This window comes from Diceros bicornis, chromosome 13 (genome assembly GCF_020826845.1).
Source record: "Diceros bicornis minor isolate mBicDic1 chromosome 13, mDicBic1.mat.cur, whole genome shotgun sequence".
NCBI classification, from domain to species: domain Eukaryota; kingdom Metazoa; phylum Chordata; class Mammalia; order Perissodactyla; family Rhinocerotidae; genus Diceros; species Diceros bicornis.
The window spans coordinates 18,865,520-18,888,738 of NC_080752.1; the positions used below are offsets into that span (position 1 = coordinate 18,865,520).

The 23,219-nt window shown below is 46.1% G+C and overlaps 1 protein-coding gene across 1 annotated transcript in view; it reads right to left on the reverse strand.

Moving 5' to 3' along the window:
• Window positions 1-22,619, reverse strand: part of C8B (complement C8 beta chain) — a 37,925-nt gene extending 15,306 nt beyond the window's left edge. The window contains exons 1-7 of the mRNA XM_058551995.1: window positions 22,528-22,619; window positions 16,211-16,367; window positions 12,743-12,884; window positions 10,509-10,650; window positions 7,863-7,995; window positions 4,996-5,193; window positions 1,494-1,734 (exon numbers count right to left, since the gene is read on the reverse strand). Of these exons, the coding sequence (XP_058407978.1) occupies window positions 1,494-1,734; window positions 4,996-5,193; window positions 7,863-7,995; window positions 10,509-10,650; window positions 12,743-12,884; window positions 16,211-16,367; window positions 22,528-22,619 (1,105 nt within the window). The remainder of the gene's footprint in view (window positions 1-1,493; window positions 1,735-4,995; window positions 5,194-7,862; window positions 7,996-10,508; window positions 10,651-12,742; window positions 12,885-16,210; window positions 16,368-22,527) is intronic.
• Between the last annotated feature and the right edge of the window lie 600 nt (window positions 22,620-23,219).

The window sequence follows — 23,219 nt, forward strand, 5'->3', positions numbered from 1 at the left end:
TCAGGTGTGACTTGTAAGCACCTTTCTGTAGCACTCTGAGGCCAGTGCAAGTAGAGGAGAGCGATTTTGACGGCTGAGGTTGTCTAGTAATGTTGGTGTAGGTCAGCTTCCCCAAAGCAAGTTCCTTGAAACATGACTCCATGATAATATCTCTTAGAATTCTTGTAAGTATTACAAGAAAAAGAGCTTCTGTGGCCAAGTAAGTGTGGCCAGTGTTGTATCAGAAGAATTGGTGAGGTCATTTTATGGTAGAGCATTTGTGAGACTCTAGAAGTGGGATCTACCATATGTTCCCCAACATATCTGATCACAGAGCCCTTTGTAGGAAGAAGTTTGAGGAACTACGAAGAGCACTTTTGAAACCACTGGTATGGAGAAAGGTACCCTTGATCTCAGTAGGACTGAGGCCACACTGACATCAATTTATGTTATATACCGTGTGTCCTCTTACAAGTACACTAGACTTATAACCAAGTCCTGGCTCTGCCACTGTAAACTGTGTGACCCAGGGCAGGTCCCTTAACCTGACAAATGCCATGTTGTAGGAAAGAATACTTGATTGGGAAGCAGGAATCATACCTTAGACTTCTAGTTGATTACAGTTGGAAAGACCTGTAATACCTGTATGGCGAATGGATTGCAGAGGAAGAATGGGAGTTGAATATTAGTTTGGAGGCTATGGTAACAATCTGCAATCTTGCTACTTAAAGTGTGGACTATGGACCAGCAGCATTGGCATCACCTCAAAGCTTATTAGAAATGCAGAATCTTGTGTCTCACCTCAAACTTATTGAATGAGAATCTACCTCTTACAAGATTCGAAGACAATTTGCATTCACGTTAAATTTTGAGAATCACTGGTCCTGAGGTGAGTATAAGGCGGTAACAGTAAAGATAGAGAGAAAATATAATCTGTGAGTAGAGCTGATGGAACTGGCTAATAGATTAGAAGGAAAGAAAAATAAAGTTGACTCCTAGGTTTTTGGCTTGAGCCACTGGTTGGATGGTGGAACCATTCGGAGGTGTGGCTGACTATGGAAGAAATACATTTGAGAAAGAAAAGCAAAAGTTCTCTTTGGGGACATGTCAAGTTTGCGATGGCCATAAAACATTCAAATGGAGATATCAAGGAGGATTTTGACATAAGTTCTTGGGTGCAGAGAAGAGATCCAAGGTGGATATATACATTGGGAGCTACCTGCATGTTGAGGGCATTTAGAGCCGTGAGAATAGGTTCTGTTGTCTAGGGAGAGTAGTTGTAGAAAAGAGGACTGCTCAGAGAAAGGGCTGGGCGGAAGAGGACTAATATGATCAAGTTAGAAAAAGGAGGAGGAATCTGCAAATAAAACTGTGAAAGCAGCCAGGGAAGGAGAAGGAAAACCAGGAGCATAACTTCTAGCTCCTCCCCCAGCAACTAATAGAAGCCTCTCCCCATCTACTCCCGTAGCTCATATGTGCCCCACCAGGAAAGCCACAGTCCCGCAGGCAGGTACCTGTTCTCTCCATGGCCTCTTTGTTCATAATGAGAGTGTACTCATAAACGCCCCCAAGCACGGCCTCTGTGATGTAGTGGGTCCCGAAATCACGGAAGAGATCTCTGTATTCCCCGTAGCTGTACTCCAGGGGCAGCTGCTTGACTCTCTGAAGGAATTCGTAATGGAGCATGAGGCTTCTGGGTTTCAGCTTGTAATGTGCCACTTCAAGGTCGGAGCGCGCGTGCAGAAATGTGCTTTTCTAAATGAAATACCAACATGGGAAAACCAGACCTTTAAAGTTAGGAATCTGGAACGGAAGATGAACTTTACAAATACCATCCGATGTTCTTGCCCTGGGGTCATCACTCTTATGATTCCTTTAGGATACTCGAGGGAAGACGGCCTCTTTGACAAGCTTTCATTTCTCATAAATATTCTGATGTCCTTTTCAGCTTGGAGGAGCTTGCTCTTAACTTGCCTCATTACAGTAGCAAATAAGGAATGAGAAGAGTAGGTAACCAGAAACACATGGCGGGGAGCAGTGGGTGCACATGGGACTGCTCTGATGGGTACAGGGTTTGCTGACCTGCAAAGGCAACTTCTTTGTTCATGCTTTTTAAACTCTAAAGAAAAGCCACTCAAGAAAGTAAAAATGGTGCTTTAAGAAAGCTAGATACTGTAGTTCATAGCAAGAGTCAACAAACTACAGCCTGCACACCAAATCCGGTGCCCAGTTTTGTAGCTAAAGTTTTATTGGAATGCAGCCAGGCCCATTTGTTTATGTCCATAGCTGCTGTCCCACTACAATGGCAGAGTTGAGTAGTTACAACAGAGACCATACGGCCCTACAAAGCCTAAGATATTTATGATCGGCCCTTTACAGAAAATGTTTGGTGACCCCTGTTGTGTAGGACAGACTGAAAGATGGGGATGCTAGACGAAGTGCCAGTATGTAGGAGGTTTAGTATGATCTGTGGTGAGAGGTTCTTATACTGGGATGTAGGCAGAGGCAGAGATGGAAGGGTGAGAAATGTCTGGAAGGTGCATTCTGCCCCAATCTTAAAACTTCTCGCCAGCTTGACCTATCAGCTCTCTGAAGCCTTGCCAGGTCTGGTGGTGCCAACGACCCAGCCCCTCATATTCCCTGTCTTGCTCTCACCCTAATCTAGCCTTGCCCCAATGACTCATGACTCTCCCTTCTCCCTCGCCCTTCCAACCTAAGCAGTCACGAGGTGCTCTGTTCACAATTTTTCTAAATATTTTAGGTTTCATCTTCTGCTTGGGTTATGATGAAAGCTTCCCAAGTGGTCTCCCTTCTTTCTCTGGCCTGCCTTCAATGCTCCAATCAGAGCCAAAGCCCTAAGACTCTGATGGTATTATTACAATGCCCCTCTGAGCTTAAAACAAAACCCTGCTTTGGCTGTCTATTGCCTCCAGGATAAAATCAACTGCTTTACTCTGCATATAAGAACTTCACAATCTGTCCCTCATTAGCCTCTCTGCTTCAATTTCTACAACCCTGAAGTTTTCCTCTCCATAACTTACTATTTTCCACCACTCACACTGTACAGCAGCACTCATCCACCTTCTCACTGTTCCCCTGATCTGCCATTCTCTTTCATAATATAATTTTGCACATGCTTTTCCTTCTGCCAGAAATACTCTTCTCCCCCTTTTCTGCCTGACACACACATACTTATATTTTAAATTCCTGCTTAGCTGTTGCTGCCTATGTGATACCATCCCTGAATTTTTGAGACACACACTCCATTTTCCAGGATTGCATTGCAGTTTGCTTATATATCCTTTACAGCGTAGACCATGCTGTATTACAACTGCTATAAAAAATTAAGAATAAGCTATCTGCATACACATTTACCTCTCCTACTATACTGTGATCTTGAAGGCAAGAACTATGTTATATTCGTCTTTAGGCCCAGAGTCTCTAGTGTACTACTAGCACAATGTAACCACTCTGTAACTGCCTATGTGAATCAGCCTCCCTATGTGGGGAGGGAGGGAAGGAGAAAGGAAAGGAGTAAATGGATGGAACCCTTTGTTTTCTCCCCTAACAAGATAAGTTCCTTTTAATCAGGCCTATCCTTCATCATTATGTTTCAGTCTTGAGCACCTACTAAGTGCCATCCTAAATCTAAAGATGAAAGAAACAGCCTCTGCCCCTGAGGAGCTCACAGTCTAGAAGATAAGGAAAAAGAAACAAAGACAATGATAGTCTAATTAATGTTTACTACTCATTTTCAGCAGCAGAGACCTTTCTGAGCCCCTCACCATTTCTCATATGAATCACTGTGGACATCTTGATCTCCTTCACGTTCCCCTCAGATTAATTTTCTATCACATCATGCCCATCTTGAAAACTCTCAGTGACTAGAGAATGAACTGCACCTTCCTCACTCTGGAAATCAAGCTTCTTCAAATCTGCCTGTCACCTGTTCTCCAACATCACATCCCATCCCTTGCCAGTCCAATTACTCCTGTGCCACCAAGTCACGGACTTTCACCTTCATCTTGTGGGCAATAGGGAGCAGATGATATGATTAGATTAGTATCCCTGAAACATTCTCCTTCCTGGGTTCTAATATCCCCACTTGTTCTTTATTTAATTTGTGGATGTCTTCTTTTCTTACTCTATAGCCACCCCTGGGTGACCTCTTCTGCTTACCTCCCCTCCCTCTACAAGGACAAGCCATGCGCCTTCATCACTGCTTCTGACCTTTCTGGAAGCTCTGACCTGCACCGCCCACGTTTCTGGGCATCATTACCTGGATGCCTTGCTGACACTCTAAAGCAAGTTCTTTCTCCTAAATTTTCTGTGTCAAATAGCATTTTTGTTCCTTCTACTCATATTTGGCTCTCTTTTCTCTTCATTTCCACATTTATTGACCACCACATCTTTCAGTATCACTCTCCAATCCTTCTTCATCTCACTCTGATTACATCTTAACCAGCCCAGGCCCTTTCATTTCTTGCTCAGTCCTCCTAAAGGGGGTCTCCTGTCTCCCAATGTGCCCCTTCAAATTTATGGGCAGCCAGGAGACTGATAAGGAGCAGAAAGAAAGCAGGAGAAACAGGCAGTGATGGTGTGGTCAACTCGTCAACTCCACCAGATGCCCCAAGAAGTCAGAGAGGTCTTGGGTGACATTCCGGAGGGGAATTTCAACTGAATGTTTAGGACGGAAGTCAAATTGCTGGGGATTGAAAAGTCTCCAGAGATGAATTGTCTGGAAAAGCTATAACCTCAAGCTTAATGAAAACTAAAGGAAAAAGCTTATTAGAAAATGAGAGAAAATAATTATAGAAGACCACTACTGCTGCCTCGCCTTTCTATAAAGTGAGTTAATGTAAGACCAAGTTATTTTTTGTGAAAAGATTTTCAAGACAACAGAAATATGACTGGTTGTTAGGACTGGTAGAGATGCAGAATACAGACCATCTGTGGGCATGAAAATTCAAATGAATACATAGAAATTAAAGAGCAATGGAAGGAAAGGGTACTTACAGTATGAGAGAATCGTTTGGTTCTGCTAATAAAACGTTTGCCATTCTCACTCGCCGAATTAATGCCAAGTTCAAATATTCCAGGTATTTTAAAGCCAAAGCTGAAACTAGACATTCTAGTTGCTGTGTTTGTGACATTATGTTCAAAATCTGAGTACGACTCATATTCTGTCAGTGCAAATTCATATTTGCCTTGGGTCTGAAGGAAGGAAAAAGAAAATGTTTCTTATTTCATTTGACTTCCATCAGTTCAGTACAAGTCAACAGACATCCACTTACACTTACTGTGTGCCAGGCTCTCGACGAGGTGCTCTGATGCAGAGAACTCAGGGCCAGCTACGCCCCCACCCCAGGGCTCCTGATCCAGGGGGAGAGACAGATATGTTCAGTACTGCAGGGTGCTACTCAGTGGTGGGCGCTTGATTTGGATTTCAACTGGCGGAAATGGGGGAGAATATTCCCGTCTGTGGGCTGAGCTTACGCAAAGGCATGGATGTGGGAAAGGGCAGGATGAATTCCAGAAACTGCAAGGATTCTGGTGCAGTTGAATCAGAAGATGCAAGAATGAGGGGAAGGGAGAGGTGTTGTGAGGGAATGTGCTGGCATCAAAATGTCAAGGCTTCTGGATTACTTGCTCTGAAATGTGGACTTAATCCAAAACGAGCCAACAGAGGAAGTAGCTGAGCCTCAAAAGATCATTATGGGACAGCACAGTGGCTGGATTGGTAGGGACGAATTTGGGGGCAGAGAGACAGGCTGTAAGAGGAGTGCAGGTGACAGCTGATGAGGGTCTGGTCCAAGGCAGTGCAGTGGGGATGAAGTGACAGGGGCAGGAAAGTGCCTTCCAGAGAATGTAGAAGAGCTGTTGGCTCAAAAGTCAGTGCTCATAGTCCTGTGCATGGGGAGCTGCCAAAGGTCCTGCCTCAGTGGCCCTGGAGTGACCAGACCCAAGTTGTTTCCATCCCCACTCCCACTGGCTCTGGACCCTGCAGTTCCCATAACACCCGAGCTGCTGGGGCAGGAAGTAGAGTGATTCTGAGTGTGGCCTGGGGTAAGGCTGCCGGAGGTGCAATGCCAGTTCTAGCTGGGTGACCTTGGACAACTGACTTAACCTCTCTATGCCTCAGTTTCTTCATGTGTAAAATGCAGACGATATCTTCCCCACATTGGGCTTGTTCTGAGGATTGAGTTTCTGTGGGTAAAACATGTACAGTGCCTGGCGCAGCACTCAACAAACACCGGCTGTGGAAAGAGGAGACTTGACGATGGGTGTCTTGTCTCAGTTAGGAGCTATTTAACCGGGATGATAAACGGCTGCTCTGAGATCCTCCCTTGAAAGTAGAGGCTACAAGGATGGCACTGGGCACTGTGGGGAGGTCGTGTTTCCCTGTAGGATCAATTTTTTCTTTTCTGGCCAAAGTGTGCAGGGAGAAAGGCAGTAAAAAGAGGAGAAGGAGGAAGGAGGTAGTAGGCTAACCTTCACAAATTTAGAAGTGGAAACTACCATCAAGGTTATCTAGTCTAGCCCCTTCATTTTACAGATGAGGAAACTGAGGCCCAGAGTGGAAAAGGAACTCAGCCTAAAGTAAAACTGAGACCTGTGGCAGAGCCGGGCCTGGAACCCGTGTCTTCCCTCTGGTCTCAAGTGTGCGTGTCATGCAGTAGCACAGTCTATTGTAACCCCACTCTCTGTGAGATCTGCCTTAGGGTTTGTATGTCAATCACAACACAGGCTTATATTGGTTGAGCATTTTATAACTTAAAATGCTTAGAACAATTACGGTTCTAATAGGCAAGGACTTGGTAACAACAACAAGAGTCCTGAGGACTCCCCATTAAAGCAGGTAGTGTGTGTGTGCAGCATTTACACATACTACTTCACTAACCCTCTCTCTGCAGGGTAGAACCTTTAGAACTCCCAGTTTAAAGAGAGGGCCATGTAGGATTACACAGATGGTAAATGGCAGAGTCACCAAGTCTGCGAGACTCCAAATCCTAAGCCACACTTCTATCTTCATGGTTTGTTGTTAGTGCCATGGAGTCAATTTCAACTCCTAGCGCCCCTGTGTACAGCAGAGTGGAACCCTGCCCGGTCTTTTTGTGCCATCCTCTCACCTTCTGGTGCTATAACAGACAAGGCTCCGTTGCTATTCATAGGGATTTCGTGGCCAATTTTTTTGGAAGTGAGTGGCCAGGTCCTTCTTCTTTATCTAGTCTGGAAGCCCAACTGAAACTTAGAAATCCCAGTGGCATAGCTTTCAGCATCACAGCAAGATGCAGCTGCCACAGTATGACAACCAACAGATGGGTGGTGTGGTTCCCTGACCAGGAAACAAACCCGGGGTTGCGGTGATAAGAGAGAAAATTCTTTTTTTTTTTTTTTTTTTTTTGCTGAGGAAGACTAGCCCTGAGCTAACATCTGTGCCAATCTTCCTATATTTTGTATGTTGGTCACCGCCTCAGCATGACTTGATGAGCAGTGTGTAAGTCCACACCCAGAATCCGGACCTGAAACTCTGGGCCGCCAAAGCGGAGCCTGCCAAACTTACCACTATGTTACCGGCCGGCCCAAGAGACGAATCTTAACCAGTAGACCACCAGGGCTGGCTATCTTCATGGTAGTGTTTGATATTATTGTTAGTATATTTACTGCCACTACAACAACTGCTGTTACTCAATACAGCATGCCAGCCGTACCACTAAGTCTTGAGGATGGAACTGCCCATTTGACATTTGAAGAATTGAAGCTCGAAGGGAAAGAGTGATGCGTCAAGCTCCCACGGCTAGCAGGGCCTCAAGTCCGTGCTAGCGGGCTCCTCAGGAGTGCCCCCTCCACTGTGCCGTGGTGGCGTCCCGGCTGTCACATACCTGTGGGGTGTAGCTTTCCACGTTGTATGGCTTCCTAAACCTCGTGTTCAGTATGTAATGAGGGGAACATCCGCCGGCATAATACCTGTGATCAAGAACCGGGCCCTCCAAACGGTTTGTAAACAAATTTATCCTGTAGGGGAGGCACGCAGAGGGGGAGACGTTAGGGTAATCCGGGTGTGTGATCTCGACTAGTAGACCTACTAACTGAAACCAAAATTCCTTGGCATAGCGTTTAAGGCCCTTGATATCTGGTCGAAACCAGCTTTCCAGCTTCATCCCTGGCCACCCCCAGCAATAACCGTACCCAGTCTGCAGCCGTCTGGAGGGGCTTGCTCTTCTCCAATCTGCTCTGCTCCTTCTCTTATGTATAAGTGCTGTTCCCTGTGCCCAGAACACCCTTCCAGCCATTCACTGTTTTCTATTACTTATCTTTCAAGATTGAGCTCTGCTGTGCTTGTGGGAAGCCTCCGCTGACACTTGTCATACCAAGCTGGGTTCGGGGCCCTCATAAGACCCGATACTTGCCCACCTCGTGCATTTACTGCTCTGTACTATTACAGCTGCCTTACACGAATGGTCTAGCATGAGAGTTAAGAACATGGGCTCTGGAGCCAGATGCCTGGGGTCAAGGCCCTATTCTGCCATTTACTAGTTATGGGACCTCGGGCTAACCAGTTAACCTCTCTGTACCTCACTCTCCTCGTCTGTAAAATGGGGACACGGAAAATACCTACCTCCTGGGGTAGTTGTGAGGATTACACGTGTCTGTATGTGTTAAGTGCTTAGAACAGTGCTGGGTCCGTGATAAACGTGTGTTATTATTTCTGTGTCTGTTGCCTCCACTAGGTTGTGAGGTCCTCAAGTGTGGCGGCTTCCTTCTTAACTTCTGCGTGACCCCCATCACAAGACGCTAAAACAAGTATGGTTTACCGAGGGTCTAACCGGAAACAGACACAGCAGCGGGAGGCTCCATGCATCAGCTTACTTAGTGTCCCCGAAGCCCTGGGCAGTAGAGGCCATCACGTCCATTTAGAAAGGATAGAAATCCAGTCTGTCATTAGACACCACTTCTCCCCGCCTCACAGGGCAGGCCTCCATTCCTGGCCACCTCTGACTGTTACTGAAAGCTCTTTTCTTGTTGAAAGGAGCTTTGTCTCCTTTCAGCTTCTGCCCATTAGCCTCGGTTCTGTCCATAACAGAATTGTCTTAGGCTCTCTTTCCCGTGACCAAGTTTCATGTATCATAATAATGCATATTTATCTATTTTATTTAACAAATATAATGTGGTGCTTACTTTGTGGGGCACTGTTCTGATTAATTTACACATATTGGCTCATTTAATCCCTGTGAGGATTAATCCTTATGAAATTGGTATTACTATTATACCCATTTTGCAGATGAGGAAAGTGAGGCATAGAGAGGGTAACTGACCCTGCCCCAGGTCTCACTGCCAGCAGCAACTGGGGCCAGGATTCAAAGGCTAACGGTCTGGTTCAAGAACAGAGTCTGCAATCTTCCCACCACACAAGCTGCCTCTCACTTATTAGTTTATTACAATCACATTAGCTTACTCAGTCCTCACAGAACTTGAAAGAAGGATACTATTGACTTCCTTCTACAGATGACAACACGAAAGCCCCGCATAGATAAGTGCCTCGCCCGAGGTCCGGTGGCCAGTGAGCTGTCCTTCAGCCCCCTTCTCCAGGGTCCAGTCGGACTCTACCGCTGGCTCTGAATGTCCGCTCTGTCACCCTCTGAGCTGCGAGACCCCTGGGAACTCGCTTAACTTTTCCAAGCCTCAGTTTCCTTATTCAGGAGGTGGGGATTATAATAGCTGGCTTATAAGGTGGTCCTGAGGGGAGGTCTTCCCAACATGAGGAGTCTCTCTGTCTAATGACAGCCTCTCAGGGTTGAGACTTGATCTTTGTTTAGGGAGAAGGTGAAGTGCATTCGAGGTCACTGTTCTCCTCCCCACGCTGCATCACAGAGGGTGGTTTTCAACACGTGTGAGGGGAGGCTCATGCTCTTCGTTCTGGAGGCTGTGAAACTGCAGGACGTGGCAGGCAAGTAGGACGAACGCCAGGCCAGTCTGGCCCCTTCTGACCTTGCTCCTGGGAGGAGGACTGGACCAACTCAGAGATCCCCAGAAGCTTGAAACACAGATTGACTGCAGGCCCACCCTGGAAATCCATTCCCTCACTAACTATCTAGGAGCCTCTCCTCCGGGCCAGGACCTCTGCTGGGGCCTAGGGGTACAGAAACAGATGCACCCTCCCTCACAAGTTGTCAGTAGGATTCAGACAGAGGTAATGCTTAGAAAGCACCTTACAGGGTCACACAGCAGGTGTTAAATAGACGTTCACCCCAGCCCTCGCATGGAGCCTATGTGGTCTCCATGCACAGCTGTCCCTGGTGTTCCTAACCCAGCCCTCCTTGTGGCCCGTGTCTGTCCATGGGACACGGTCCTGGGGCTCCTTGGAACCGTCCTCAGAGAGCAGCTGCAAGCATCACTTACCCTAAAGTCTCTTTTCAGAAAGGAAAAAAGGAGGAACGCTGCTCTATCAGCTCCCTGGCTCTCTCTTCTCCAGAATTACATGTAATTCTTTGCCTTCCCATCTACACAACAGGAAGACGGTAACTTACCCAATGGCCAGGCGGCCTATTGCCCAGTATTGGTCCATTTCATGCTGACATTTTTTATAAAGCCTCTTACAGTTTGCCTCATCTGACTGGTCTCCACAGTCGTTGTCACCGTTGCAAAGAAGTCTGCGGTTTACACACCTCCCTGGGATGGAGAAAGGGGGTGACCCACAGTCACATGGCTGTGAAGAGGGGAACTGACATCAGATGAGCACCTACTATGTGCCAGACACTTTGCTGCCTTTAATGCTCTGTTTGATTAGTCCTCATGTACCAGGGTCGTCGGTAATGACATCAACAGTTTATTCCCCAGAGAGACAGTGTTGCATTTCTGAGAGCCCTTTGAGGGGAGAGGATTAGGGGTGGGGAAAGAGAAAGTGCCTGATACGCAGAGGTCAAGGCCAGAGAGGAGGAAGTCTGGACTTGGCTCCTTGAGGCTGGGGAGAGGAGGTGAGTCTCCTGCAAATAGTCTAGCTGTGTGACCTTCCATATCTTACCTACCCCTGCCTCGATTTACTCATCTGTAAAGCAGGCAAGTCAGCATACCTGCTCCCTAGGGTTGTTGGGGCTTTAAATGAGTAAATAGAACAGTACCGACTCACAGAAAGTGCTGGATAAGTGTTGTTATTACTATAATTAGTGTTTTTGTGGGCCAAATCCACATTGCCAGTAAGGATTTGCGGCAGGATTGGAACCTATAACTGTCTAATCACAAATTCTTTCCACTAAACCACACTGCCTTCAACACCATAGCCATTTGGACTATTTTTAGATGATAAAAATGTCTGGACTGTGTGTTTAAAATTATTTGCAGCACTTTTTGCTTCCTTTAAACTCTTCGCCCCACTGACTTGACTTCCTTTCTTATCTGCATATTGTGGGGCGGTAAAGCCCACAAGACGACAGGTGACCCCGTTTCCTTAGATGTGTCTGGCCAATTTTAACCAATGTTCTTGGGGGGTTAAAGGTAGAAGAATAACAATCTGGTCTTCAACTGTTTCTTACAAGGCATTTAAACTAAAGCCTGCCTGAGTAACCATTATGGCCGTGGTCAGAATCACGGAACACTGGCCATAATGAGTCCGTGGGTAAAAAAGTCTTTCTGATTTATTAGATGGAATTTTGCATTTGCAATAAGCCCCAGAAATTGCTCTAAGAATCTCTAACTCTTTCCTGCAAGATCCTGAAGCACAGTCCACGCGGGTATAGTGAATGTAGCGAGTTGCAACTCCCATCAAGATATTTTGAATCCAAATATTCTTATTTTTGTTGGAGACTTGAAGAAATGGAGAGGCATATGTTAGCTTGAATTAGCTACATGAATGAGTTGAAAAGACAAGTGTTTACTTAGTTCTGCAGCTGATGATTATTCATTTATGTGTTCCTTCCTTCCTTCCTTCCTCTGTCTGACCATCCATCTGTCCTTTTTTTCCTTCCTTCCTTTAATCAAAAATGTTTTACTGACTATGTTATGCTTTAGGGGTATTTATGCTGGACTTGGTGATGCAGAAATGTAAAAGACAGGGACTGTCTCTCCAAAGATTTTTCAGAGATAATTGATGCTAACCACCCTATCTCACTGTTGGAGGCTTTGCCACCTTGCACTCAGCCCCAGGCCTCTGAGAGCCCCCAGAGCCCACAGTCTGCAAAGGACTTTCATGTCCACTGTATCACTTGATGCTTATGACAAACTTGTAAGGTATTAACCTCACTTCTGATTTTTCTATTGAGAGAACCAACATGCAGAAAGGTCAAGCGACTTCTCCTAGGTCACAAAGTCAAAATAAGACTTGACTTAGGATTTCTGACTCTAGCACACTTATTCTTGGTGTCCTTAATGTCAGTGAATGTAATTAGAATCACTGTCTAACACAGTCTAACACAGTCTTCGACTTCCTTGTCATAGAAGTTGCACGGTTCCCCATGGAACTGAGAGGGCCGGAGCAAATTTCTAATTGCAGCTCTCCCACTTACTTGCTCTATGATCTTGGGCTAGTAACTTCTCCAAGTCTTAATTTCTTAACTCATAAAATGGGGATAACAATAACACCTACTTTACAGGGTTGTTTTTATGAAACAATACATGTAAAAGGAGGTCAGAGATTTGAGACAAGGTGGCCTCCTGGCCTGACACATGACCCCGATCTTGAGCACTAGGCAACGGCCAGTCCCCCCATCATCATGTGCCGTCACCTCATATGTCAGCTTTCCCCTCTCACTCCTGCATCCTTTTATACCTGTCTGTGCACACACAAAGCCTTCACACCGCACTTGACTTCTGCAGGGTCCGTTGGTAACACAGTCTTCGACTTCCTTGTCATAGAAGTTGCACGGTTCCCCATGGAACTGAGAGGGCCGGAGCAAGTAGGCATGTCTGTACTGTAGCAGAGAGGAGCAAGGTGAACGGAGGGCAGAGCCTCAGGGACCACAGACCTGAGCGATTCTGTATGAAAACGGGTCCCAGGGCCAGGATCTGGGCTCCTGGAGAGCGTCCGATTGTCTGATGGCTGCTCTCGCAGCCGCTGGTGCTTCCCCTACTATATACACTTAAGGGTCTATGTTGCAACTGGCTGTTTGCCTGACTGTTTCTCCAACTAGACCCTGAGTTCTCTGAGGGCAGAGACCTTGTCTTTGATCTCTGCATCTGCAGCGATCCGTAAAGATTTGCTGAATGTGGGAAAAGCATGGGCTTCGGAGTCAAAAGGTAGTAAGTAGATTGAGGTAGCCAGTTCAATAACAGAAAACCACAGTTTCTCAGCTTAAGTACTTCAATGGGTTGATTCACGTATTGCCATTTACTCAGTATCTTACAAATGAAAAAGCATGCACTTTGGAACCACAACTGACACTTTCTGGTTATGTGACATTGAGCAAATTATTTAACCTTTGTGATCTCCATTTCGTAATCTGTAAAATGGGGATAAGGAATTACCTAAATGTACAGTTATGGTGTTTCAGTTATATATATGATATACATAATATGAAATCTCATCCTGTTGTCTGGTACATAGTAGGCACTCAATTTCTTGTACTTATTTTTCTTTCTTATTATTCATAATTTTTAGCAGTCAATATTTCTCTATCTGTACCTGTTTATTCCAGAAATATTGATTGAATTTCCAAAATATTGACTGAACTACTCAGTGTTAAACAAAGTAGGTGTTCTTTATGCTTGCTTGTTTATTTGCTTCTAATCATAATCATGCCCTCTGGCCTGGCCTCAAGGAGGTCACAGATGGTGGTGGACGGTCACAGATGGAGGTCACACTGCTGGCACCAGGCAGTGACAACACAGTGTGATGGGTAGCATGGTGGAGGAAGTACACAGTGCTCTGTAAACTCACAGGGAGTCCCCGATGCAAACTTAGGAGACGGTGAAGTGACATCTAGGCTGAGACCCACAGGATGAGTAGAAATGTCGGGCAAACAGGAGAGCTGGCATGAGGAGAGAAGAGCAGAGTAATCCAAGTGGAGGAAATTGTTGTGCCAAAGCTGAGAGACCAGGGAGAATGTGCCTTGTTCCAGGAAACAAAAAGAAATTCATCACGGCTGGAGACAAGAGCGCAAGAGGAGAGAGAGGCAGGAGCTGGAGGAGACACAGCCAAGAGCAGGTAAGGCAGGCCCCTCCAGGCTTCGGGAAGGTTGGATTTAGTACTTCACTATGGGGCATTGAGAAACCACTGTAGGGGAGGGAAGTGATCAGATTTGGGTGGTTGCTAAATGCAAGTTGCATTTGGTACAACAAAAGGGGGCAAACCAGGACAGCAGCCTCTTTGCAGAACGACGTGTTAACCAGCCATAGTTATTGCTTGTGTGGCATCCGAAAATCGAAAAAAGAAATATAGACAACCATTCACCCATGCTGCTGTGCATTTTCAGAGGGCCTTTCTTTCTGGAAGGCAAAGGCTGGCAGGACAGGATAAGGTCTACAAAGAAGACTGCTAGAAGACTAGCCCCAGGCACCAGGGACAAACTGAAGAGTGTGGAAATGATGGAGGACAGACATCTCCGGATCCTAGTTGAAGGGCTTTGATGACTCTCCAGCCAGTGACCCTGCAGACAGTGGTGATGTCCAGCTGAAGGAAAGCGTGCAGGGAAGAGCTCTGGCTGGCTGGCTGGACGGATGACTCATGCCGAGGCTTCCCGGTTTATGGTGCAGATGAAGCAATTACCCAGATAATTGGATCAATGGGGATAACTTAGCAATAAAGCCTACTCTGGGGACTGAACGAGCCTGCTAGGCTCTCCACATTGATCCAATTAAGTGTGTAATTGTCCTGGGCCAACTTCCACAGCCCCTTTGGGGTCCCAGCCCATGGCTGCTTTGGTTTCCCAAGGAGCTGGGGAATGGCAACAGTTTTCTTTTCTCTGGCACATCTGCTGTTCTAGAGCTGGGATCCTGGGCCAGCCCACCTATGACAAGGGAACCTGAAGGACAAACACTGCAGAGGCTGTGTTTTGATTGGCAGACACTGGACAAGAAGCCAGTGGCCTGAGTTCAAGGCCTGTATTTGCTACTAGGTGATCGCAAGAAATCCCTTACCTGCTGAGTCTCTATCTATCTGCCTAACGGAAAGTGTAACAACTCTCCTCCTTCCTTACAGAGATGTCAGAAAATATAATGAGATCAAACAACACATATTTATGGAGCACCTATTATGTGCCAGAAATTGGCCTACACACTGAAGGTGTAGAACTGAATAAGCCTTTCAAAGCTCATAGTTTAATGGAAAGGTAAAGAATAAAAGAAAAGTACATGATCAATCCTAGGATACAGGAGGAATAGGGTGCTATCACAGCTCATAAAAGGGTGTCTACTAACTGCAAGTAGGGCTGAGAAGCCCAGGAAGGCTTCTCAGCAGAGGTGGCCTCTGAGCAGAGTTTCAAATTACGAGTAGGTGTTAGCCAGCGAAAGAAGTGGGGATGGTCTCTCCTGCCTGAGAAAGTAGCATGAATGAAGGCACAGAGGGAGAGAGTAACGGTCAGAGAAACACAAGTGAATGGTGTGTTGGAGTGGCAGGCGCTTTGTGGAGATGTGGATGATGTCTAGGTTGGGGGTGGCCTGAATACCATGAGTCTGGTGGGCCATGGGTAGACTTTGAATGGTTTTAAGCTGGGGAAAGACAGGTCAGACTTGCTTTTTTTTTTTTTTTGGTGAGGAAGATTGGCCCTGAGCTAACATCTGTTGCCAATCCTCCCCTTTCTGCTGAGGAAGACGGGCCCTGAGCTAACATCTGTGCCCGTCTTCCTCCATTTTGTAGGTGGGGTGCCGGCACAGCATGGCTTGATGAGCAGTGTGTAGGTCCACGCCTGGGATCTGAACCTGTGAATCCCAGGCTGCCGAAGCGGAGTGCGTGAACTTAACCACTACGCCACCGGGCCGGCCTCCAGACTTGCATTTTTGATGGCTCCCTCTGGCTGCACCAGGAAAGATGGGTTGAAGGAGCAGGGTTGGAGGCAGGAAGCTTAATGAGGAAGCTGCTAACACGAGCAGGGACAGATATGTTGGGAAAAAAAACTGAAAGACCAAAGAAAGGATCTAATTGCTACTGGGAAGCACAGAGGAAGAGAATTCATTCATTAAATCAGCCAACACTTATGGAGGTCCTACCACGTGCAGGGCATGGTCTGCGGTGCCTCGGCCAATCGCACTGAGGATTAGGGCTCCTGGAAGCTTCGGGCTCTCCCAAGGCCTGGTCACTTACCCTTTTCTTCTGACAGGGATCACATGTGGTCCAGGAGGACCAGCTGGACAGCTCACAATCAATAGGCATAAGCGTGGCATCCACATTCCGCGTCTGTCTACTCTTGGCCAGGCTCTCGTTGACTGCATTTGACCCAAGAGGGTGTGGCCTTTCACCTCTAGAAGGTCATCATGAGAGAAGAGAGTCAAGTATCAGAAGGGAATTAAGTATTCTTCCTATAACATTTGCTCACTTGTGCAAGGCTATTCGTTTATCATCAAGTATAGATCAATTCATCCAACAAATATGTACTGAACACTCAGTAAGTGCCTGACATTACGGCTAGCTGTGATCAAGCGTATTGCACTCAGATCAGAAGACCATCCTTCAGCAGCTGGGTGATCTTGGTCTGGTTTTTCAACCTGTATGAGCTTCACATTTCTCACCTGTATAATGGGAGAGTCATACCTATCTCATAAGGCTATTTCTAGGATTAAGTAAGAAAGTATGTGTGAAAGCACTTTATAAACTCTCAAGTGCTATAGCTATGCAGGGAATACCACCACAGCGGGATGTATGACCTAAGCAATTCACTCCCATCTCTGAGCCTCTGTTTCATCCCCTGGAAAATGAGAGGTTTGGACTATGGACTATGTAGTGTTTAAGACTGTCATGTTAAGAGTCTATGAAACATTTGCTGAGAACAAACCATATTCAAGGTACTGTGCTACAGGGGATACAAAGAAATATAAAGCACAGTTCTGCCTTCTGGAACTACAGCTCGTCTCAGAATAGGAAAAGAGAAACATGTCTCAGGTCTTAGCTCTTTGGGACTTTATCCAGTAGGCAAGATTTTAAGCATGCAGGCTCCATGGCCAGAGCTGTGCTTTAGGACATCACTTTGGCTGCAGTGTGGAGGCGGGACAGGGGTGGGGAGAGCCTGAAGGCAGGAAAAGCAGGAGGGTGGCTCGCGCAGTAATACCAATGAGTGATGTGAGCCTGAACTATGGCAGTGTCCGAGGGAGAGAGAAGGACAGACCTATGAGACGTTTCTCAGGTGGAATGGATAGAAAGTGATGGGTAATTGGATGGGGTGTGGGTTAGAGAGAGGAAGGGGCTTAGGTTGATGCTAGTTTCCAGTTTGAGTGTGTGGGCAGGTGGGGAACACAGGAGCAAAGGAGCTTGTGGGGGAAGATGCGGTTGGGGCATGCTGAGTTCCAGGTGCCCACGGAATACCTGTGTAGAGCAATTCAACGAATAGTCCCTACATGGCTTTGGAACTCAGGAGAGAGATATGCACCCGAGATACAGACCTCAGCATGAAGAGCTATGGGGGAGGTAATACTGTTATTGAGAGGCGAAGCAGGCTAAGGACCAGCACTTGGGGGATGTCCCATCACCAGCAGAGCAGGAGAGCCTGGTGCCCTGCCCATCCAGGGCTCGGAGAATATATAGAGGTGAGTGGGGAACGGAGTGAGGCCAGGGGCAGGAGGGTAAGGGAGAGGCAGGTGGTATCCCATCTGCAGAGCAGTCAAACAACACGAGATCTGAAAAACATCACGTCCAGAAGATAAGCTGTCACTTTTTTGAGTTCCTAGCACACAGTGGGACATTGTGTGAATGAGCATTTCACTGAATCCGTCTAGGCTTCCAGTTTCCCCATGTGTATAATATGCTGGGTGTACAATGATTTTTATTTTTCTTCCGTCTGAAAGAGTGTATAACACTGTAAAGATTCTTTGTAATTTGTGTTCCTTTTAAAGGTACAAAAGGAGAAGAGAAGAGTAAGAGAACTAAGATTTGCTGAGTACCCAGAACGTGTCAAGCCCTGTGTGAGGGGTTTTACCCAGGCTGTCTCATTTTATCCTCACAGCAGTGCTAGAAGGCAGCCGCGGAGCACTGCCACCTAGACAGATGAGCTAATGGTCGAGACTCATGCAGCTGGTATGCGGTGGTCTTGGGGTCTGAGCCGAGGTCTGTTTGACTCTAGGGCCTGTGCTATCCCTACTGCCCCATGCTGCCTGGAAGGGAGCTGTGCCAGCATCCATCCACCAGGCATTCCGTCTCCACGCACGGCCTCTTTCATCTCTCCGTCCGAGATAGAGTCATTAGGGAGAGCATCACATAGTTTCCACTGTCTCAAATACATAGTACATCACTCCAGACAAGGTTATTAATAAGACATTCTCACTTGGCGAAAGTCCTAAAAAGAGGATAGTATTAACTACAGTGAACTCCATCTCCATAACCACCCTGGAGACCAGCAAAAATCAATTGCCTAGTAAAGTTGGATCTTTAACGAAAGGTCAAAGACTCTCCTGGAAACCACAGGTGGATACGTTAAAATGGCTCCTTGAGGCAGGATGCTGCACACCAGCAGGGGGTGGGGGGCTTCAGAACATGCTCTCATCTACTAATTTGCCCAGGTTTGAAAACACAATACCGTCTGTGATTTGGCTTCTCCAAAGTATGTATTTGACAGCTCTGCAGGGCACCTTCTTCCTGTTTCAACTGCAAAACAGTTACCTTGTGATTTTTACCAAAACACAAAACAGTTACCTTGTGATGTGGAACATCAACCCAATTCAGGGCTACGGGTGAGACTGAGTGGATAAGAAATGCACACACATGCTATTAAGAATCACAATTATTTTCCTCTCTGAGATTTGAAAGCCTGTTAATGGGCAGGATGATCGCTTATAGAAGGAACTTGGTAAAAAGTAGTTATAGCCACCAGATCTCTCATTTTTGCACCCAATTTTCATTATGGAGGTGGCAATAGAATGAAGTAATCAGTTGAATAAATAGTATGTTTGTAAATTACATCAGATAAGATGTGTGTGGTTTATTAGTACTACAAAATACAAATCTGAAAGAAAGGCTAGCATTAAATGGCATCCTTAATTCCTGGGGATAGCAAGAAGCCAATAAAAGACAGGCCCTGGCAGGGCCTCTACGTATGGATACAACACGTGCCTTTCACGCCTATGAATTGATACAGAAACACACCAGATGGACGTTTTGACCAACTGACTTGACTTCTGTCATTCAAAATCCTCTGTATGTTTTTAATTTTGAAAAATTAAAGATGCCCTGATAAGTACAGAAAATAAAATAATAAACACCCATGTACTCACAGCCCAGGATTGGCAATAGTTAACATTTTGGTATACGTCCTTTGAAGTCTTTTTTTAATAAAAAAATAACCCCATAAATTTCACATAAGCGTTTTACATCAGCCCAGTTCCATTTCCCTCTTCTCCTTTTCAGAGGAAACTATGGTCATGTATTTAGTGTGTATCCTTCCAGTCTTTTAAATATTTTTACATATGTACACTTATACACAATATATAGTATTGCTTTTGTGTGCTTTACTTATATAGTACATATTATTTTACAACTTGCTTTTGTTATTCAACATTGTATTTCTGAGGCCTATCTACGTTGATTCATAAAGAGATCTAGTTCCTTCCTTTTAGCTAGATTTTCCATCATGGGGCGTATAGTGCATTCAATTTATTCTTTTTCTTTTTGAAGGACATTTTTATCTTCCCGATATTTTGCAATTGCAATAACTTCTACAAGTCCTTGGAACATATTCCTCTTCGTAAGGACTGGCAAGGATGTGCCTTTCCTTAAGGTGCATGGAATGCCCTTGCCAGCATTAGAACATATTTCACTGGGTCTCTGTCTCCTACTCTCTTTTTAACAGGAGTCTCTGATCAAAATAAAGACAGATCCACCAAGTGCGGCAGGATTAGGTCAGCAGTAAATTGCGAGCCATCAGTTTATATAGATGGGGTGCGGCAATATATTTTGGCTTTCTGTGGAAATGCCCTGACACAACAACTTTCTTGTCACACACAATTTGTTAGGCAGCTCCATCCCTTTGCAAATAGCATCCTTCCTCTTTGCTAGAAGGGGCAGCTTCTGGGTGGCAGATTTTCAATTTCTCTTCTCTCTGTCATTTGCTGTTGTAGACAGGAAATTTAAAGCAACATCTCAAGGCAACAAATGTGTGGCCCAGAGATAGAGAAATGGCATGGGAGTCCAGCAAGTCAGATACACAAGGCAGGTGGAGAGGGGATAATGCCTTAGTGCAGGGCGGAAAGATGCTGGGATATACAGGGGCTCCGGAACCAGAAAAAAACTGGATTTGAATCCCTATTCTGTTATATATTGAGTAGCCTTGTGACAGTTGCATTCTCTCTCCAATTCTCAGTTTCCTCTCTGTAAAACTGTAAACAATAGCACTTACATCAAATAGCTGTGAGGATTAGAGCTAACACATCTAAGTGCCTGGCACAGAGTGGCAATAAATAAATGATAGGTCTTATGACAATATGATGATTATTTCATCTGACTTGATTACAAGAGTAACTAAAACCAAAAACCTTCCTTAGCTAATACAGAGCAGGTCTCAGCATTTTCTGTTCCAGAACTGAAGGCTCTTCTTCCACTTCGGGTATGGAATTCAAATACACGTCACGGTCAGGACTGCCCAAGGGAGTCACGGGTAAGAGGCCAGAGCACTGAACTTGGATTCAAGTAAGGGTTTGTGACTCACAAACATGAGCGAATCTCCTCTCCTCTCTGAGGGTCAGTTTGCTCTTCTACACAGTGTGATTCAGAGATAACACTCACCTCGGGACACTGCTGGACGGCTAAGTAAGCTTTCCCAGCCTGCACTCTACACACCTGCGTGCACCTCCACTTCCGACCTCAGACTGAACTTCCTCACACATAAATACCACCATTTGCTCCTTTGCTTAAAACCCTTCAGAGGCTCCCCATTGCCTAGAGGACAAGTTCAAGCTCCTTGGCTGGCACTCTTGCGCCCCCCAACCCCGTGCAAGCTCTGACTCCTGCTTACCCCTGGTCTATCTTGTCTTGGTAGCTCCTCACCTTGACCTGTGCTCAAGGCTTACTGACGGAGATCTGCAGCTTCTGGAACAAGCCAGGCCCTCTCACATCTCCATGCCTTTGCTTATGCTGCTCCTTCTGCCTGGAACACCCTTCACCCCCTTGGCCATTGGGCAAATACCTACTCATATGTAAAGATTCAGTTCAAGCACCACCTCTTCTAGAAGCCTGCATGCCCAGGCGAGACGGGATCACTCTCTCTCGTTTCCCCGCCTGCGCCTGTCTCATCTCTTGCAACAGTACACATAGTATGTGCTCACAGGTTGGCTTTCTCCATAAGACCATGAGCTCTTTGTGTCTTATTCATGTCTTTATCCTCAGAGCCCAACAAGGGGCCTCACACAGGGGTCAATGTTGTGGGTAGGGTTGCTACGATCCGCTTAAACCCTCCCTTGAAGACACATTTCCTTGGGTCTTGAATCTTTCTCTGTGTGAACACAGTATACACAAGGAAGGCCTTGGCATCTTGGTTCTTCTTGGGGCCAAGTTGAGATTCTTGATAATCATAATAGCTATTATTTATTGAGTGCCCATGGGGTAGTGAATACTCATTGTCCTGGTCTCAGGGTGGCGCCCAATGGGGGCTGAGTGCTCAGCAGAGCTGAGATCAGGGGTGTGTGCAATGGGTACTAGGTGCTCCTCACACCAAGTGGGAGGTTGTGCTCAGGTAGCATTTATGGAATGAATAAGAGGAATGGCATGGACAGTCCTTGTTCCTGTAGGATGGCTCACAAGGAGGCCTGGGAGTCCTGAGCACTGCAACATCTCATGGTCGGAGCTTCTCACGTACCAGGAGAATCCCCAAATTCCTGCCAAGTCACTGGCACTTCCTTCACTGGAGTCCAAGCATAAGCTTCCACTCAGATTAAGTATGAACTTTTGTTCAGCTATTTTCTTTAGCCTGTTATGTATCCTATTGATGGATACAAAAAAATGACTAAATAAATCAGTTAGCATTTAACTGCTGGGAACATTGGGAGTGTGTGTGGGGGGTGAGACAGAGAGAGAGAGAGGGAGGGAGGGAGGGAGAGAGCCTCAGAACCCAGAGGTCACTCTGGTTTATTAAAATCATGGATAGGAATTGGATCTCTTTTTCCGCACATAACAAACCTTCTTTTGCATAAAGAATCACACGGAGGGTTTGTTCAGGATACAAAACAAGTATCCTACCCTTCTCAGCATGACAAAATGCATTTAAACATGCCAGTTTCTTACGGGAACGTTTGTTGAAGTCAACCTCTTGGTTCCACAATAATTTGAAGAGACTTGTTGATATTATTTTATCAGAGGCACGCAAATTGCTTCAAGAGATGTTCCTTATTCAACAGGCATGCAACAAAGAGACGGTCAGCATTAAGCGGCTTTATATTCCCTGTCACACTATGATCAGGGAATCGTTTGTAACCGTCACTTACCTGGAGCCAGGCAAATGGAGACAAGCCAGAGCAGCCCAGAGAAGCAGCAGCCGTGCCGGCACGCTCCAGGCCCACCTCTCGGACGTCTTCATTTTCCCTCCATGACAGGCCATCCAGCTGAGGCTGCTGGATCCGTGAAAAGCCTGCGCAGGAAGTGCTACCGTCACCTTCTGTCCCCACAGAGCAAACAGCGCAGCAAAGTAAACAGAGGCCTCCAGTGACTGGAAACTCCTTAGACTCTGCATGGAGAGAAAACTCACTGCGACTCTGGAAACCAGCAAGAATGATGGCAAGCTCTGCAGTGGCTTGGTTTTTATTCACGTATAACAGACGTTTGGGGAAGCAGCCTAGAGGACAGGCCATAAGGACGGTGGGCTCCAGGTCTGGACTGGCTGGGTTCAAATCCTTCTGCTACTTACCAGCTTGGTGACCTTGAGCAAGTTACTTGACCTCTATGCCTCAGTCTCCTCACTTGGAAAACAGTGAGGATTAAAGGAGTTAGTATAAGCCAAGTGCTTAGGACAGGCCCGTGCTGAGCACTCAGACATGTGGGCTGTTATTCCTAAGTGGAATGCAGGGTTTGGAGTCAGACAGGCCAAACTTTGAACTCCAGTTTTGTGTCTTTCTAGCTATGTGATATTCAGAAAGTCAGCAAGAGGCCGGAAAGCTCTAGAGCCTGTCCGCCTGAGTTC